The sequence below is a fragment of the Phoxinus phoxinus genome (genome assembly GCF_949152265.1).
Source record: "Phoxinus phoxinus genome assembly, chromosome: 20".
Classification (NCBI taxonomy): Eukaryota; Metazoa; Chordata; class Actinopteri; order Cypriniformes; family Leuciscidae; genus Phoxinus; species Phoxinus phoxinus.
Window position 1 is genome coordinate 19,667,465 of NC_136895.1, and position 17,935 is coordinate 19,685,399.

Here is a 17,935-nt window from a genome sequence, read left to right on the forward strand (position 1 = left end):
CATTCGTTCATTTTCTCAGTTTTTAGTGGTGAAATTGCTACGGAATGACCATTTACTCATTACTGTACAATTACTCATTTTATTTTACTTTTAAATTAAATTCATGTTCAAACTCCCTAGAGTTCCAAGTTCCCAGAGAGACTCGGTGTGGCGAGAGGCCGGTGGCGTGATTGATAATGAGCGACATCTGCGCAACGCACCGGTCTCGTATCTCTCACGGAGGAGCGGAAGCAAAACAGGTGGAGCGACGACAGTGAAGATAGAGAGAGGAACAGGCCTGGACTTATGTTGTGTTTTTTTTTTTTTTTATATATATGTGACAGCAGTTGTCCGTGAGGGGCTGCTGTCTTTACTTTCGTTTTGTTGTTTGGTTATTTTACATTATTAAAGTCTTTGAATGTTCACGGTTCCCGCCTCCTTCTTCCCACAACGTCTAACTTTGCTACACTCGGCTTGGTGTAAATGCGGCCGTCTCTCAAGAATGTGCCTCACCAGTTTTCAAACATTCCCTCTCAGCGCTTTTATCCTCAAGTCTGTATTGACCGTGCCACGGACAGAACGAAATGGCTCCTTTTCACACCTAGCATGGTGTGAAGAACAAGGCTGGCTGAAAGCAAACAAACATGTAGGGGTGGGCCAGATCGCCACAGGAGATTAAACAAACTCCCACCTGAAGAAGTCAGCAAGTGCCACAGGAAGCGGATGGGAGTCGAGCTAAGACAGATTATCCACCAAGAAACCAAATTTCAGTCAGTTCCTCGCACTGTCCAATGCTAAAGTCTACCTAGAAAACTGTAGCAAGCGCAGAGAAAATATAGGCCGAGTTTATAGTTTTGTTGTCATGTGGAGTGCAGCTTCTAAATAATACAAATCTCTTTCTCTGTATCGGTGTGTGATTTCTGTACACTTGTGACATGATCAGTCGCTCGAGAGGAATGCTAACACTCCTCCGTCTCCCTTTAGCCTTAGCAACAGAAGCAGACAAAAACAGAGATGTAGAGAGAGGGGAACAGAGATCCCTGGAGATGGAGCCAGACAGGGAAAGAAAGACCGGAATGGGAAGAGGAAGTGACCCGGGGCTAGAGAGGAAGAGAAACAAGAGTTGGAAACGTGTAAAGAGAAGTGTTTATAATTACAATAATACATTGAGATAATATGGTAACCTATATTATTTACAGTTTGCAATGTCAAGTAGCATAACAGACCGTTTTTGTACAGCTAAAATAACCAGAAGTGGATGACAGAGGAAGCCTCGCACATTCATGGACTCGCCCATTTTACATTAAAAATAAGGTGGATGGGCCTAGTCAGGGTATGTGTTATTAATTTAACAATTCTTCAACATACATATAAAACTTATTTCAAGTCAATTAATAAAAAAGTGTGGTCAGTTAAACTGTAGGCTACAATCAGAGATTAGGCCTGATTGAAATGTGTGGGTGGCTAACTAGCTAGCTTCCTTCTGGCAGCATTAAGTGGAAGTGAACCTTACGTGACTGATTTGGAACTCCCTAAACAGGAAGCGCACTGCAGACTTGACTCACAATCGACTCCTGTAGAGTTTGGTGTTAGCATGCGGCTAAGCTAACGACACTGAAACTCTCGGTTTCACAGACAGTGCTTAAGTCTAGCCCCAAACTAAAATGCATGTTTGAGCAGTTTTAACTGAAAGTAACTTGCACTGACAAATGTCACTACCATTGTTTTGTCTGGCACACCAGTAATGTTTTTTTCTTTCTAAGGCACGTTTAAGAGCTACTAAAATGTCCTTATTTAAATGAGGCCTAGTCCTCATTTAATCTAACGAAACCAGCCTCAAAGTTTAGCATACGTATTGGGTAGTCAATTTTAATTTGAGTGATCTCTTTTTTCTGTCTATGTGGTTGAAAGCACATGAGTGTCATCTCAAAGTGCACCTGGATCACTTTTAATATTCAGAAAGACTAGCATTTATTAGTAATGTGCTCACTGCTTTTAAAGGAAAAGTTTACCTAAAAATTGCTATTTAATTTACTCAGCCTCTTGTTTTTTTAAACCCTAGTTGTCAGCCATCTAGATCAGCTAATGACCATAATATAGATTATAGCCATTTTAAAGCAGCTACCACCTAGTCCCGCTGGATTTCAGCAGGGTTGAGGAGTTTTTTTTATCATTTCAAGACAAATAACATTCAGACATTTTCCAGAAATAATTTTTTCCCCTAATAAATGTCAGACAAAAATGCCCTTGTCAAAAAAAAAATAAACTATTTTCAGATGCTACAAACAGTTTTCAGATGCACACAGTTATGTGATTGGAAACGAGGTTTGTTTTTATTGAAATGTTTTCTACTCTTTGATCGTTTTTTACCACGTACCACAGAAAAGTACCATGGTTTTTGGATATGGTACCATGATTATACCCTTGATTTTTGTATATATATTATATTCATACCCAGGGTTATGTTATACTGGCAGCTAGCAGCTAGTAAAAAGTAGCTAGCTACCAAGCTAACGCCTGCTGATGTGTAAATGAGCAGTTTCAAATCCTATTTAGTGGATTTTATTCCTGAATATTCCGTTGCGTTGTCCTTGGGTTTGATTTGATAAGTTTTTTATCATGTGAATGTGATATTAGCTGTGGTAATTACACAAGCAGCAACACACAAACTAAATGTGATGTCTGTTTTGAAGTTTAGGAAGCTAAAGGTTGCTAATCATTCAGTGAGGTGAATATTAGCTTGTAAACATTTTTACTGTGGTAATACCATGGTATTATTGGAAGTACCTAACCATGTAAAAACATTGTTTATGAATATGGCAATCATTCAATATTCTTGCATTTATCAAACTACCATAGTATTGATATCTGATTCACTGATACCATGGTATCACCACAGTATTTTTGTGTAAAGGATGTTGTCTTTCTCTCTCGCCGTCTGGCTCTGGCCCCAGACTGAGGTGTCTGCTCATGTTTGGAAGTGCGGATGAGTCGAGTCATCTCCTCTCCGGGAACCCGCGGGCTCCTGTTCACTGTCTGCTTGACTCTCACGCAAGGCTGTCTGTCACATCCCTGCGCTGCACACCCCAAAAAACAGAGAAAGAACGAAATATTTCATTTATTGTCGCCCAGCGGTTCATTTACAGCGATGGAAAGTGATGTTTCTATCAAGCCTTCCCTTTCCCAGGCCTGGCATCTCTTCACGACGTGTTAACAATGTTGGACGTCTATTTAAAGTTTTGTTAGCCAATAAATGTGCACACCGCAAAGCCAGTTTCCCAGACACCGATTAAGTTTAGCTCTGGACTAAATTGTGCTATCAACAGGGATTTTTCTTTAAAAGGAAAGAACTTGGGGCGTTTTCACAGATAATTGACCTTCTTATTCTGAACCTAAATGGGGTTTCTTTTCCTCAATACATTTGCGTCAGCAACACTAGCACAGTGCTAGCATTAGCCATTTACTGTGCCTCAGTAACAACTCAGCAAAAACTCATTTGAGAAAATGGCTGCAGTTGTTCACTTCGACTATTCAATGAGTTGAGTCTGGGTCAACAAGTTAGCGATTGGCCTTTCCCTCAGATATTAAACCGTTTTGTTGCATTGTCCTTGGTATTTTCAATGTTTTCACGGCCACTTCACTCCAAATCCCCAAGAAAGACTGTTGCTACAAGACACTTTTTCATCCAATTTTGCTCAACTGCCTTTAGTCTGTCAATAGTTATTAGTTCAACTACATCTCTCCGGCCTCTCTTTTCTTTCCAGCTCAATTGATTTTTTCAGTTTGCTGATGAAAGGGCCAGCGCTATCATAATTCAAAACAGGGCTCTGAAGGTGACTGAGCACCATTGTGTGCAATGCTTGATTCTGGCCTTACTTGTGCACCTTTCAAATCAAGTTATTGTATTTCCAGTGTCATATAGACACTGTCCAGGGGCGACAGTGGCTCAGTGGTTCATGTAGATTGTCTACAAACCGGAAGGTTGGTGGTTCAATCCCCGGTTCCACCTGACCAAGTGTCGAGGTGTCCTTGAGCAAGACACCTAACCCCAGCTGCTCCCGATGAGCTGGATCGCCTTGCATGGCTGACACCGCCGTCGGTGTGTGAATGGGTGAATGTGAGGCAATATTGTAAAGCGCTTTGGTGGCCATTGGGTCTGTGAAAGCGCTATATAAATGCAGTCCATTTACCATTTACCATATAAACAAAATTGCACCATGATGTTGTTACGGCAACTGGGAGTTCATGTTCTAATCCACAATTATATTCTCATTGAACTAATCGTGTTGGAATTTCTGGGATTATGAATTGACAACTCTGAAATTGTTTTGATTGTATTAGAGGCACATTCACATTTTTTATGAGAATTATTAGATATTTTATTTTATCTAACATAAAATTAGCTAAGCTAGTTTAAACACAAAATCAGAGCAGTTATGATGTTTCTGGCTGGATGTAACGAAAAATTGTACAATGTTAATCTACTAAATTGATACCTCGCTTCTTTCTTTTTTAATCTATCTGTGTAAAGCGATCTTGAGATTTGGAAAGGCACTATAAAAAATAAAACATTATTATTATTATTAGTATTAACTTACATTTTGTGATTTTAATTTCCCCCAAAATTTTCTTGCATTACAAAAAATGACAACACAAGATAAAATGCAGGAATTAAATTGTACAAGCATGTCTAAAATTTTAGAGTTAAAAAAGAGCATTTGAGGCAAACCTCAAAGAAAATCAATAGCAAATAAAACAGCTCATATCATATTTGTTTATATAATATTTAATATTAATTATCTGAATGTTAAGCACCTTCTTATCTAAAATGTATATTCACTGGTCAGTAATTTACAGTAATTATTTTTATAGTATTCATAATATGTATTAATATTTTAATGAATATTTATTTTTATATTTTCAGTTTTCATTTTAAATGTAAAATCTTGTTATGTTTTTTCTCTAATGAGCTTTATTTATTTATTTTTATTTTTTTATTTTTTTTGTAATTCTTCAATTCATTTTATTTTAGTTATTAATTATTTTCATCTTATATTATCTCATTTATTTGATTGTTTTTCAGATTTATTTCAACCAAAAACATTTTTAATTTTAACGTTGACGTTTTAGTTAACCATAGCAACACTGCTAGGAAGGATTTATCTACTAACAGAATGTTATTGAGTCTGACACACACACACACACACACACACACACACACATGGATTTGAGAGCATATTCGCCTGTTGCAGATCAGTGGGAGTCACCATGCACGCGCTCCACGAGTCCGACTCTGTCATCCGAGACACGGAGAGAGGGAGAGATTGGATGGGGTGTTTGAGGACGAAGGAAGGTAAAAGATCAATACTGGAATCAAAATTGTGTGAAGAGCAAAAATAGAGCGTGTGTGTATGTCTCTCACACTTCCGCTAGTCCTGTTCCCATCTCGGTCTCGTTGATGGCTTGTCCAGTATCGTCCATTATGGCTTCACTCTCTCAGCAGGGGTCACAGCAGCAGGGGTGTGTGTGTGTGTGTGTGTGTGTGTGTGTGTGTGTGTGTCTGTGGATGGAAGCAAGCAGGCAGGGCACAGTCTCAAGGGCGAGTCAGGACATTCTGCCCGCGAGTTACCCCTTCTTTCAGACCAGACTTTTAGCAACGGATTTATGACTACAAGATATGTGACACCTTTGTATTCTATTAAAATAATATAAAATACGAAATATGTCCAGTGTTCCACCACCACGTAAAAAAATAAAAGGTCATTTTGACTTTTTATATATCATTATTCTGACTTTTTTTTGCAGAGCTGCAAGTTCATATCTCGCAATTTGGACTGTATAGGCTATCTATATATCACAATTCTGAGGAAAAAGTCAGAACTGCGAGAACTCACGATTTAGAGAGAAAAAAAGGCAGAATTGTGAAATATAAACACAATTGAGAGAGAAAAAAGGCAGAATTGTGAATTATAAACTCACAATTAGGAGAGAATGAAGTCAGAATTGTGAGATATAAACTCACAACTGAGAGGGGAAAAAAGTCAGAATTATGAGATATAAACTCAGAATTCAGAGAAAATGTCAGAATTGTAAGGTATAAACTTGAAATTGAGAAGAAAAAAAATCTGAATTGTGAGATGATTTGATGTCCACATTGTTGTCCAAGAAATTACAGTGTCTGTAGCGTTTCTAGCGCAAAGAAGTGGCCAAATATTAAAGATTAAGTGGACATGTGAATGAAACGTTGTTTGGCTATTAAGCAAGGATTTGATCTGCTTATTGTGTAACAACAACAATCAACGGGCTGTTGGCGCCTTCTGCGGGCATTTGCTATAATAATCTACATAAATTGATTGTTTATATTTTGAATGCATATTCCATTATGTATTTTGACAGTGTTGTTTAATAAAACCATATGATTACTTGCTTTTAATACTTTTTGAAACTATTATTAATGCTTCATTGTATATATATGTATATATATATATATATATATATATATAAATATATATATATATATATATATATATATATATATATATATATATATATACGATAAGGTAGGCCTATACCAAAAATGAATGAGGCGATACAGATACGGGGCTGGTATAGATTTTATATAGTTTCTGTATTGAAGTCTATATTGAAGGGTACAATTTTAACAGGTATATTTTGCTATTAAGCTACACTTCTGATGTATTTTGTTTTACATTCATAGGTCATTTTCTGAGGGAGTTCAGGTATACTGTACCTTTCCCGAGAACATACAGCAAGTGAATATTGGCTGCCAGCTTGTCCTCCGAGTCCCCGTGCCACAACGACTCCAGTCACAGTCACGGTCAGCCACGTTTCACAGGACACAAAATATCAAATATTAATACAGCCCGTGTCCCAGAAGACCAACCATGCCTCCCACTCCAATAACCAGACTCCATCTCTTCTAGAAGATTCAGTGCCTTTTTAAGACTTCCACCATATATGTAAATGACCTCTGTTCTTCTGTTACCACTAATGAGACTGACTGTTTGTGGCTCCTCTGTTAGACCCCAACTGACCAATAAACTGTTTGGCATCTGCCCTTGGCCATTTTAATACTGTGGTATCCATTCTGACCTCTCCGTGGGATCTTAATTATGTTTAACGGGATCACTATGTTCCTTTACTTTAGCAGTAATGACCGGTTTTTATAATTCCAAGCAGAAATTATATAAATGATTCACCCCGGACTCAAATGCCAGGTTTTTAAGACTACAGCTGTGCTTTAATAGAAGCAGCAATATATTTATTAGTTCTGATTAAGATAATCATCACTATAACTACAGTACCACTCACCAAACCCCTTTCTGCAGGTTACATCGATACGCCAGTAGGTGGCGACAAGACCGTCTTTATGAGCGACAGACAGTTGACGGCATCCAGTAGGGAAAAAAATACTATTGAAGTCAATGTGTGCGTTAAATTCTAGTCTTCTAATTAAATTAATCTTCTTTTGTGTTCAACAGAAGAAAGGAAATCTTAAAGGTTAGGAACAACATGAGGGTGAGTAAATGATGACACATTTTTTGGGGGTGAACTATCCCTTTAAGGTGTTTTTTTGCTGTTGTTAACTTTCATAATGGTGTGACCTAGACACTCCAGATGAGTAAGTCTCATGATTGGTCAAATGCCTGAAGGAAACATAAACAAGGAAAGAAAAGCAAAAGACTCGCTCATAATATTTTGATAGGACTTCTGGACATTAACACTTGTCTTGACTGCACTGATTTGTCAACCGTGTCAACATACTTTAATAAACACACACATATTTATATATTACATAGTACATATTTCCATATATTTATATTTTATAAAAACGGGGCTGTCAAAAAAGATCCAAAAATTGACAGGGGAAAGGATTTTTTCAAGAGAAACTATGTTCCTCCTAAAATCGTTATTTCTTCCATCACCGCTTCTGTTTTATTGTCTTCTTGAGGATACGAAGCTTTCATTTTAATTGTTCAAATACTTATGTCAAGATCCATTAGTTTTGATGCTAACATTTCAGCGTTCTGCTACGCCCAGACGCTGTGCTAACCAGACAGTATTTATTCAAAACGAGCTCGATTCCCATTCTTAGTCATCTGAACTGGTTTCCCTAGGGGAAACTTTCTCTGAAAAACAGGAAAATTGTTGCACAGTTCAAAGAGGACCCTTTTTAATCAATCCAACAGTTCCCATGAGCACAGAGTGGGCCCCAGCTAATTCTTTGCTTGTACGTCACAGAATTTATTTCAATACAAAACTATTTAGTCTAAAGACTAAAGTCTGCTCTTATCTTAAGGTCACACACCTCAATGGAAAACAGGCAGTGTGCAAGTGTATGCAGAAGACAAACATGGGGCCACACTCAGGGTTTCTCCAACTTTGGGCGTTTTTCCCAGCTGTTGATTTGTATTAAAATGAACACATTTCAACATTCTTCTTTACAAACATTTGAACCGTCTATTATGCTTTTTCGGATATTACCTTTCATGTAGTGTGTAATATAGTTTGTGAAAGTAAAAGGTCTGCAAAGTTTCCAAAATCAAAGTGCACGACAAATGAGGTTATTGTCTCCCAAAAGAAAGCATCAAATCTAAACTGCCTGGAACGAGTTGTTAGTAATTCCAGTCTCACTTTCTTCCAAACATATAGGTTTGTAACAAATTTGCATAATGGAAGCCTATGGTCTTCATTGGTTACCCGCGAACAACTTTGACCCGCTCTCAAAAATGTAATGTGATGTATCACAGTGTATCAAGTGCTGAGGAAGCTTTGGAGATGAAATCCAGATATGGTAATGGACGTTTAATTTCCAGCACGTGCTGTAAGCAATGGACCAATCACAACAGACTGGGTCATCTGACCAATCAGAGCAGAGTAGACCAATCACAACAGACTGGGCCATCTGACCAATCACAACAGACTGGGCCATCTGACCAATCAGAGTAAATTGGGCCCCATTGAGTAAATACTATGGCCAATCATATCTTATTTGGTCAATACTATAAGTCAATGGGGTCCATCAACTTTTTGGTTACCAACATTCAAAATATCTTCTTTTGTGTTCAGCAGAAATGATTAGCATGTGACTTGTCTGTATAAATGACAAACATTTTGGCCTTTAGGAAAATATCTTCAAATAAATTGCAGAAAACCAAGTAATTGTCACCAATCTTGGCAATATGTCACTAGTAATTTCCTGAATTTAATAAACCAAAAAAACTTCCCGTTTTGTGTTTAACATTTCTCTATCAATATGACTAAAGCAAAAATACAGCATCTTTCTAAACATGTTTTTTCCATGTTTATTTGAATCTATCAAAGGCACTAAGATCTACAGGCTACAGCTGTGCTGCAACCAATAACAAGAGTGACTGTTTTTGTGTTTAGTCTCTCTAAAATATCTTTCATCCCACACTGTTCATACTACAAACAGGAATAATACCTCAAATCATGTGGCTCGTTGAGAAAAAAAATCCTTTAGCCACTTAGCAAAACATTAGCAACCAGAACAGCATAAAAACACTTAGCATTAAGCTAACAACCACTCAAAACCCTTCAAGAACATAGAGTCAAAAACAGAAGTTTAAATAACACTGTTATCTTTCTAATTTCAAGCTTTGGAGTTAAATTTTGATCTAAACCAGTCTTTCTTTTCCATTATAAGCAGAACTTGCTCAAAACAACATGGCTAACTCATTCCAGATTAGCAGGCAGGAGAGAAGGAACTGCTAATGCCACTTTACTCTCACACAGGAGCATTGTGTGCCAATTTAGGAAATTCTACACCACAGAAATTTAAGCTTTGTGGTCAAAACAGAGCGTTTCTGGATGTAGTGTACTCGATATGAACCGCAGATGTAAACAAGTGAATCAGTGAAACAATGCATAGGGCAACAGAAAAATGGGCTTTATCCTCGAAGGTAAACAGTGAGGGAAAATATCTTCTATCTTCTTTGTTTTTCTTCCAACCAAACAGATGAGCAGTCAATTAGTGATGTCATCATGATGGAGGCAGATGTGCGGCAGTCGACGGAATCTAAATATTTGCCCATGACTTATTTCGTGTCCTCGCTGACCTTTCATTTATGTTCCGTTCTTTGAACCATTTCTTCTTCTTTGTTTTTCAGGGTTGTTGTTGTTGGATGTTGCTGAAGTTTGTCAGGTTTACAACCTTTCTAGTCCTCCTTAAAGGTACACTGTGTATTTTGTTCAATGTTTAATGTACTTTTACTGCTTAGTCCAACATTGGCTCAACCAATAGAGTGCAACTGTGCCCAAAAAAGTCTTCACTAAAGCACTTTAAGCCGAACCAAGCTACGAGGTGAATCATAACATTACAAACTTTAATTTGAAGCAAAATATTGTACGTTTATTGCAAAATATGAAAGTAAATAAAATATTTAAGTTTTTTGAGACAGTAGGGAGAACCACTTGATTACATAATTTGTGGTGCTTCGTGGGAGTGGGCGGAGCTAGCTAGATTTTCACCAGCTGTTGCAAACTTTTGGCCTGATTTTGTCCGAAATTGTGTCACACCAGTTCGTTTTCCGATTTCGTTTGAAGTCTATCGAGGCCATCAGCATTAGCATCTAGTTTTACAGTATATTGCCTTTATTATTTTTTGGTTTGTACATTTAAAAATGTGTCAGCTTCAGTGTTTTATGTTTCTTATTATTTCAGAAACGTCACAAGCTCTACCTCCACTGCTGTGCAAAGGATTGTGGTTAATAATAGCCCAAATAGCATGTTACATGCTACTACCTATGCATAGTGTTGGGGGTAACGCATTACAAGTAGCGTTAGTTACGTAAACAGATTACTTTTTTTCAAGTAACTAGAAAAGTAACTTTTAATAGAAACTGTCCCCAACACTGCCTATGCATGTAAGCACATCATCTGAGCACTTTTGCGTTATTTTCAATGTTGGGACACATATGGCGGCAAATCAATGACTAAAATAGTCGAGCGCACAACAAGTAATTTACCGCGCTAGCATCAGTTGTGCGCTCGGTTATTATTGTCATTGAATTGCCCTCATAGACACACTAATCCTAACTCTGCTAGAATAAAGAACTAGCAGGCATGCAACAAAAATGTAGACATGTAAATGGTCCTGCTATAGCATTTCGGCAAACATCTTTTACCTGTAAAAGTAAAAAGCACATGGTTTTCAGTTTAAATGAGCTTGACTCTTCTGTATACAGTGGCTCCTCTCTTCTAGTAACCTTTTTCTTTGTCGCTCTCGATCCTCTTTTCCCCTGCAGTAAAACACGAGGGGTGTTACATTTGATCTGTCTGTTTTAGTAAGTCTCTCTCTCTCTCTCTCTCTCTCTCTCTCTCTCTCTCTCAGCTGAGCTCTCTCTCTCTCTCTCTCTCTCTCTCTCTCTCTCTCTCTCTCTCTCTCTCTCTCTCTCTCTCTCTCTCAGCTGAGCTCTCTCTCTCTCTCTCTCTCTCTCTCTCGGCTGAGCTCTCTCTCTCTCTCTCTCTCTCTCTCTCAGCTGAGCTCTCTCTCTCTCTCTCTCTCTCTCTCTCTCTCTCGGCTGAGCTCTCTCTCTCTCTCTCTCTCTCTCTCTCAGCTGAGCTCTCTCTCTCTCTCTCTCTCTCTCTCTCTCTCTCTCTCTCTCTCTCTCTCTCTCTCTCGGCTGAGCTCTTGGCATTCCTGCCCACAACATCAATGTCATTAGTTCAACGTCTTTCCTTTTTTTCACCAGACAGTCTGTCCACCATGGGATGTACAATCCTCTCTATCTCTATCCCCTCTGCCCCAGTTAACTTATTCCACCAGCATAAGTGTAAGTAATCAGCAGTCGTGCAGCTGTTTTTACTTGCAATTCTGTTGGTCTCCTTTGATTGAGTACTGGAGCCCACTTTCATCATTAATTAAACATCGCCGTGGAGGTGAATTAAACTGTTGGACCAGTGTATACTTGGATATATTTGAAATCATTTAGACTCTACGAAAATGCCTTTTGGTGATTTTGGTGACTTTGAGTATGAGTAATGAACACCATGGTTTTACTATCTGATAATACCATCACTGTCTGCAAACAATACTCTTTTGTAAGGGGATTTGACTTTCCACTGAACCCTCTGTTTTTACATTTAACTTCATTACCAAACATCTGATTCATCCTGTGACTCATTAGAATCGGATGATTTAAGTTCATGTTCAGTGTTTTTGGAGCGTATGTTTACAGAACGGCTGGATGAGACTCAGTGAGACAGAGAGAGAGAGAGGGGGGGGGGGGGGGTATTTTTTAAAGCTTTTTTATAAACATAATCTAATGGGTGGTCTGTGTTTTTGTGCAGTTATCTATGGCCCACTCATTGCGCCGTTCCAGGATCTCTGATGTTTTTCTCCCTAGTGCACTGATGTTTAAATGTTAAACGCTGTTGACCTCTGCTGGTCGGGAAGTGAACTGCACAGACAGCATTAATGCCAACGTTACCTCTGGTGGCACTTCATGGACAACTCTCATTTGAACATTAAAACAGAGCAGAAAGTGGCAAAAAGGCAAACGCGGCAAAACGTCCAGAGATAGATAGATAGATAGATAGATAGATAGATAGATAGATAGATAGATAGATAGATAGATAGATAGATAGATAGATAGATAGATAGATAGATAGATAGATAGATAGATAGATAGATAGACAGACAGACAGATATAGATAGATAGATAGATAGATAGATAGATAGATAGATAGATAGATAGATAGATACACAGACTGAAGGAAATGATTGGATGAAATGAATTGACCATCCTGTAATCCAGTGAATCCATGCCGAGGATTACAGTCTCAACGTGTCTCACTCACTCGCTCACAGTCTGCACATCAGCCGCTGCGTTTACTCTGAGATGAAGCATCTTGAGTGTGTCGTAATCCCACCAAACAGCACAAATCACTGTGAGTGAAGATTGAAGAATGACCGTCTGACTCGCTGCACTGTATCCTGACACTGCATATGATGCCATCCTCTAGTGAGTAACCTATCTATCTATCTATCTATCTATCTATCTATCTATCTATCTATCTATCTATCTATCTATCTATCTATCTATCTATCTATCTATCTATCTATCTATCTATCTATCTATCTATCTATCTATCTATCATGCATAAATGAATACAGTGCATACAGTAAACTAGTTAGCTGTTCACATTTTTCCTTTAACCACGATGCATCATAAGTAATGTGTAAAAAGGTTAACAATTATTTGGAGAAAAATATTTTTTTTCCATAAAAATATAAAAACTTTCTTTATTTGTTTGTTTAACTATTTTAAATGGAAGGCCAATATTATATGATACTGAGAAGAAGAAGAAAAACAACTAATATATCAACAATTCCTTTGATTTAAGACTCTTTATAGGTCAGAGCTGCAGTTTATATCAGAGGTCCTGAATGAAACTCAACCCTCCTACCGCAGATACCAGCACAGTTACATGATCTGAGGGACTCAGGTGAACAGCGGCGACCCACCTGCTCTCATTGCCCGATACTGAAGCAATGGAGAGGACAAATTAGGTCAATCCAATCAAGATTGGATAAGGTACAAATATAAATACATACAATATTTTTCTAAATCTAAAATAAATCCACATTATTTCTACATGTCCAACATTTATGTTCAGCAGAACTGAAATAATGCAGGACAAAGTGAGGCTTTGGAGAGCTTTAGATCTAATCCCACTTTCTCTATCCCTCCTTCCTTTTACCGATCTGAAGATGGATGGAAAGCTCAACAGGGGTTTTTCAGTTTTATCCCTCTAGTAATATCCCAAACACAAAGAAATAAGCTGGTTTTAACCTTCGCACTTTGTTTCATTAAATCTGTCATCTGCATGTATATACGGACAGGATTTAGGCTCAGGCTGACATTAAAGCTGGTGTAAGGAGAAACTGCGCTTATAGCTGAGATGGATGAGTTTTTTTTGTTTGTTTTTTTCAATCCCGAGAGAGATGAGTCTGATTTTATATTGAATATCCAATAATGCACCATGCTATGAGATAATTTACACTGGTACGTCAGTCAAACTTGGCGTCACAAATGGGATAAACGTTAAAATACGGTAATCCAAAATAAACATTCGAAAGAATACTCTTTTACTTTATTGTTCAAAATATATCAAATCATAAAAAAATACAAAGAGGATTGGAAAGGGCTACTGGATTGAAACGGACAAAAAAAAGACATTTTCACCCTTTATTCAAATATGATTAAAATTTTGATTTTGCAAGCAGATTGTGTAGTTGTGCTTGGAGTCAATTGTTTTATTCGTGATAATGCAATGAAACATGCAGAAATCATTTTTGTCCAGGCTGTTATACAAAGAAATTATGAACACATGCAAAAGCAAGAAAGAACCAACAAAATATTAATAACTGATTATGTTGAAGTCAAGGTATACTTTTTCCTGTGAGCTTTTTGTATTGTTTAATGCATCTTTCTTTACATAGTAAAATAAAACCTGCCTTTTTTGGCTCATTTTATGTCACCAGTTTTAAAAATGCAAAATTCATAATTGCCCTTGTGAAGTGATGCAGTTTGCACCCCCTCGCTGTGTCGGCCCCCTCCGCTGCCGGTGTGAAATATTAATCACTTTGCTCTTTCTCTTTTCTCTTCTCTGCCAACAGCTGCTCCTGTACAATAGCGTTTCACTCCCGGCTCCAAACACACACAGTCTCGTGTGCACAGACACACACCTGCAGCTGCTCATCTGATGATGACAGACACTAAACTCAGGTAAGAGGCAATTTATACTTACTTTCGACTATGTAAGTTGACCTTAAGTTTTCAGAGCTGAAGTAAACCCTAGAACAGGGGTTTCACGATAAGATCTGTGTCCTGACAGAGGATGCGAGATACGATAGGTATCATAACACAACTGTACCAGTGTGGAGAAATTCTGTATTGTTTATTATGCATTTATATTTAATAAATTGCAATGCTTTTTTGTAATTATACATTAGATATTATATTTGTACTTTTAAAAACCATTGGAATATTTGTACTCCACATGACCATTTAAAATTATTTAGTATAGGTTAAAAGGGGGGAAATAAAATAGTGACTGGTTATGCAACCTGTGATTATTCTTTCCTAAAAAAAAAATTTTTTTTTATCAAATAAAACATTGTAGACACATATAAACAAGTTCAATGCTCAGTACTAAACCGTCCTTGACCAGTAATTGTGTAACAGGCTTTGAACGTTCGTTTGCTCACCTGTATGGAAACACCTAGTGCAGCTCAACATGTAATTGTCCTGTTGATTTATATAGTTTATATTGGAAAACATTTGTGTAAAAGCTGCACAAACCCGTGCTGGATACGCAATTCAATCCGATAATGATCTAATAGAGCACATAATGGAAACGTTCATCATAGAGACACAATAGATTTTTTAATTTTGCAATACACAATGACATGAACGCTATATCCCAGTGCATCAAAATAATAATTTCATATTCAAATTATATTATAATAAAGAACAATTCTGGTGCATTGAATTTGATTAATGATTTTACAAGTCATTATTGTAACAATAACTTAAACACTGCTTAACTGATAGTTTCTGTAATTTGGTAAATAAATATAGAAAAAAACAAGTTATACAGAAACTAAAAATATAGATTAGATATGATTATTATTATATTTTTTTCTCTATATACAGGACATATTTTTATAGATATGTATTATGAAAAATAATGTGTATATATAATAAAAATGTTCATTGCTATGCAGAAAATATGTTATATTTATTTTATAAGAAATTAATGAATGATTTTAATAAAATACTAAACCAATATATGGCATATACTCAAAAAAGTCCCAAACATGCTCTCATAGTTTGGGTTTAAAAGTGTTTAAAATAATAAGTAAATAAAATATTTAATAATAATAGTAATAATAACTATTAAATAATATGTTATATTTAAATGATTATTAGTTATTTTATATATATAATATTAAATAGACAAATATAAATGTATATCTATATATATAAATTAAATGTTTTAGATTTAATATTTAATAATATAGATTATTATTTGTTATTGTTTAAAGCATATATTATCATGTATTTAATATATATATATATATATATATACTGTATATATTATGCAAAACTATATATAATGTTATATTCGATTATATAGAAAGTAATTAATATAATGATAAATAATAAAATACAAACCCTATTCATATACTGAATCAAGTCCCAACAGTGCTCAGAGTCAGTGTTTTATTTTTTAAAGACAATAAACATATTTTCATCTTAATTAATATGTATGAACTAAAAGAATGCATATAATATCCCAGATATTTAACCACTTGATAAAGATCTGGGATATTACATCTGAAAGTTTGACAGATACAAACGTGGCTTTACACAAACTCTCTTTGTTTTTCCACAGAACCTCTAGGATGCATCTGCTATTCATTCTTCCCTTGGTGTTGGACGTCCAGTCCCTCTCCATGAACCACAACTTCACCTGTGACTGCAGCTGCCACGTGGAGCACAAAAGCGCTAACTGCACCAACAGCAATCTCACCCGCCTGCCCATCGCCCTTCCACCATTCACTGAGCAACTGGACCTGTCCCACAACAACCTGAGTGCCATCCGGCCCAGAGCCTTCCAAACCACACGAAGACTTCGCGTCCTGCTCCTCAACGACAACGCCATTTACATGCTAGCCGATGGAGCGTTTTATCTGCTGGAAGATCTGTTGAGGTTGGACCTGAGCCGAAATCGAATCTCATCTCTGAGTGAAGGATTTACACAGGGTCTCAGTTCCCTTCGAGATCTGTCATTGGCTGAGAACAGGTTGACCAGCTTGAACAGCAGTTGTTTCGTCCACTTGGACGCATTGCAAAGACTCAACCTCAGCCATAACGCTATCGAAACGATCCAGATTAGGGCGTTTGGGTCCATGAGTACCCTACGCCAGATACATCTCAACTGGAATAATATAACGCTTCTCAAAAATGGCATCTTCTCCATGCTACGAAATCTCGAAGTCCTAAATTTACATCACAACCAGATAGACCGCTTGGACGTCGGAGTGCTTTCACCATTGACCAGTCTTGCTCTACTGGACCTCACCAACAACAGCCTTTCCACTATTCAATTCATGACCTTCTTGAGTCTCAATACGTACAGCACGCACATAATGCTCCAAGGAAACCCATGGAATTATAGCTGCGATCTGCAGCGAGTCTTACGGAAGCTCTGTAACGTCAAACGGCTGTTCCTGGACGACTACAACCAAATCTGCTTAAATTTGGATGAATTGGATCTCTGCATCGGCGAGATGGTTACCGTCCTGGTCATTACGATCACGGTGATCATCACCGTTGTGGCTGCCATCGTCATGGCGGAGAGGAAAAGGGGGAAAAGGAACCAAGAAAAGCATTGGACGGAAGCCAGCGAGTTGTCCTGTGCATAGCACGATTGAACTAATGACGATAGTGTAAAAAGGAACATTAATCTATCTCTTTGCTTTATACTCATACTCAAATGTCTTACTAATTTATAAAAAGTTTTAATAAATGTCACGTATAATCTATGTGAACTTGTGATATAGTATGCACTCATTTGAAATGAACGTGAAGCTTCCGTGAAGAGAAACACAGGTAGGTCCAAAACAAGAACTGAACGCTTGAATGTTCAGTTCACCATATGTTGAAATGAACATCATTATTTTTACACAAGATGGCGCTAAATAGCTATTTTTGCCTGGTTTCACAGATAGGGCTTAGGACATTTAAAGGAGAACTCCGGTCAATTTTAACATTGAGCTTAATTTTTAGTAAATCTGGAGTGCTGTCAATACAGAGAACAACGACAAAAATCGGTGTTGCCTACACCGTGTTATCCTCTTTTTAAAATTTACACCCTATTGACTTGAATGGGGCAAGTTTTA

At 37.3% G+C, this 17,935-nt stretch overlaps 1 protein-coding gene across 1 annotated transcript; it reads left to right on the forward strand.

Moving 5' to 3' along the window:
- The first annotated feature begins 1,246 nt into the window (after nt 1-1,246).
- Nucleotides 1,247-17,763, forward strand: LOC306988549 (uncharacterized protein). The gene is made up of 10 exons (XM_079593612.1): nt 1,247-1,312; nt 5,232-5,332; nt 6,698-6,959; nt 7,329-7,397; nt 7,482-7,518; nt 10,131-10,194; nt 12,833-12,986; nt 13,369-13,559; nt 14,645-14,753; nt 16,426-17,763. Exons 9-10 carry the CDS (start codon nt 14,731-14,733, stop codon nt 17,456-17,458), a joined length of 1,056 nt encoding a protein of 351 aa, XP_079449738.1. The 5' UTR covers nt 1,247-1,312; nt 5,232-5,332; nt 6,698-6,959; nt 7,329-7,397; nt 7,482-7,518; nt 10,131-10,194; nt 12,833-12,986; nt 13,369-13,559; nt 14,645-14,730; the 3' UTR covers nt 17,459-17,763.
- The last annotated feature ends 172 nt before the right edge of the window (nt 17,764-17,935 follow it).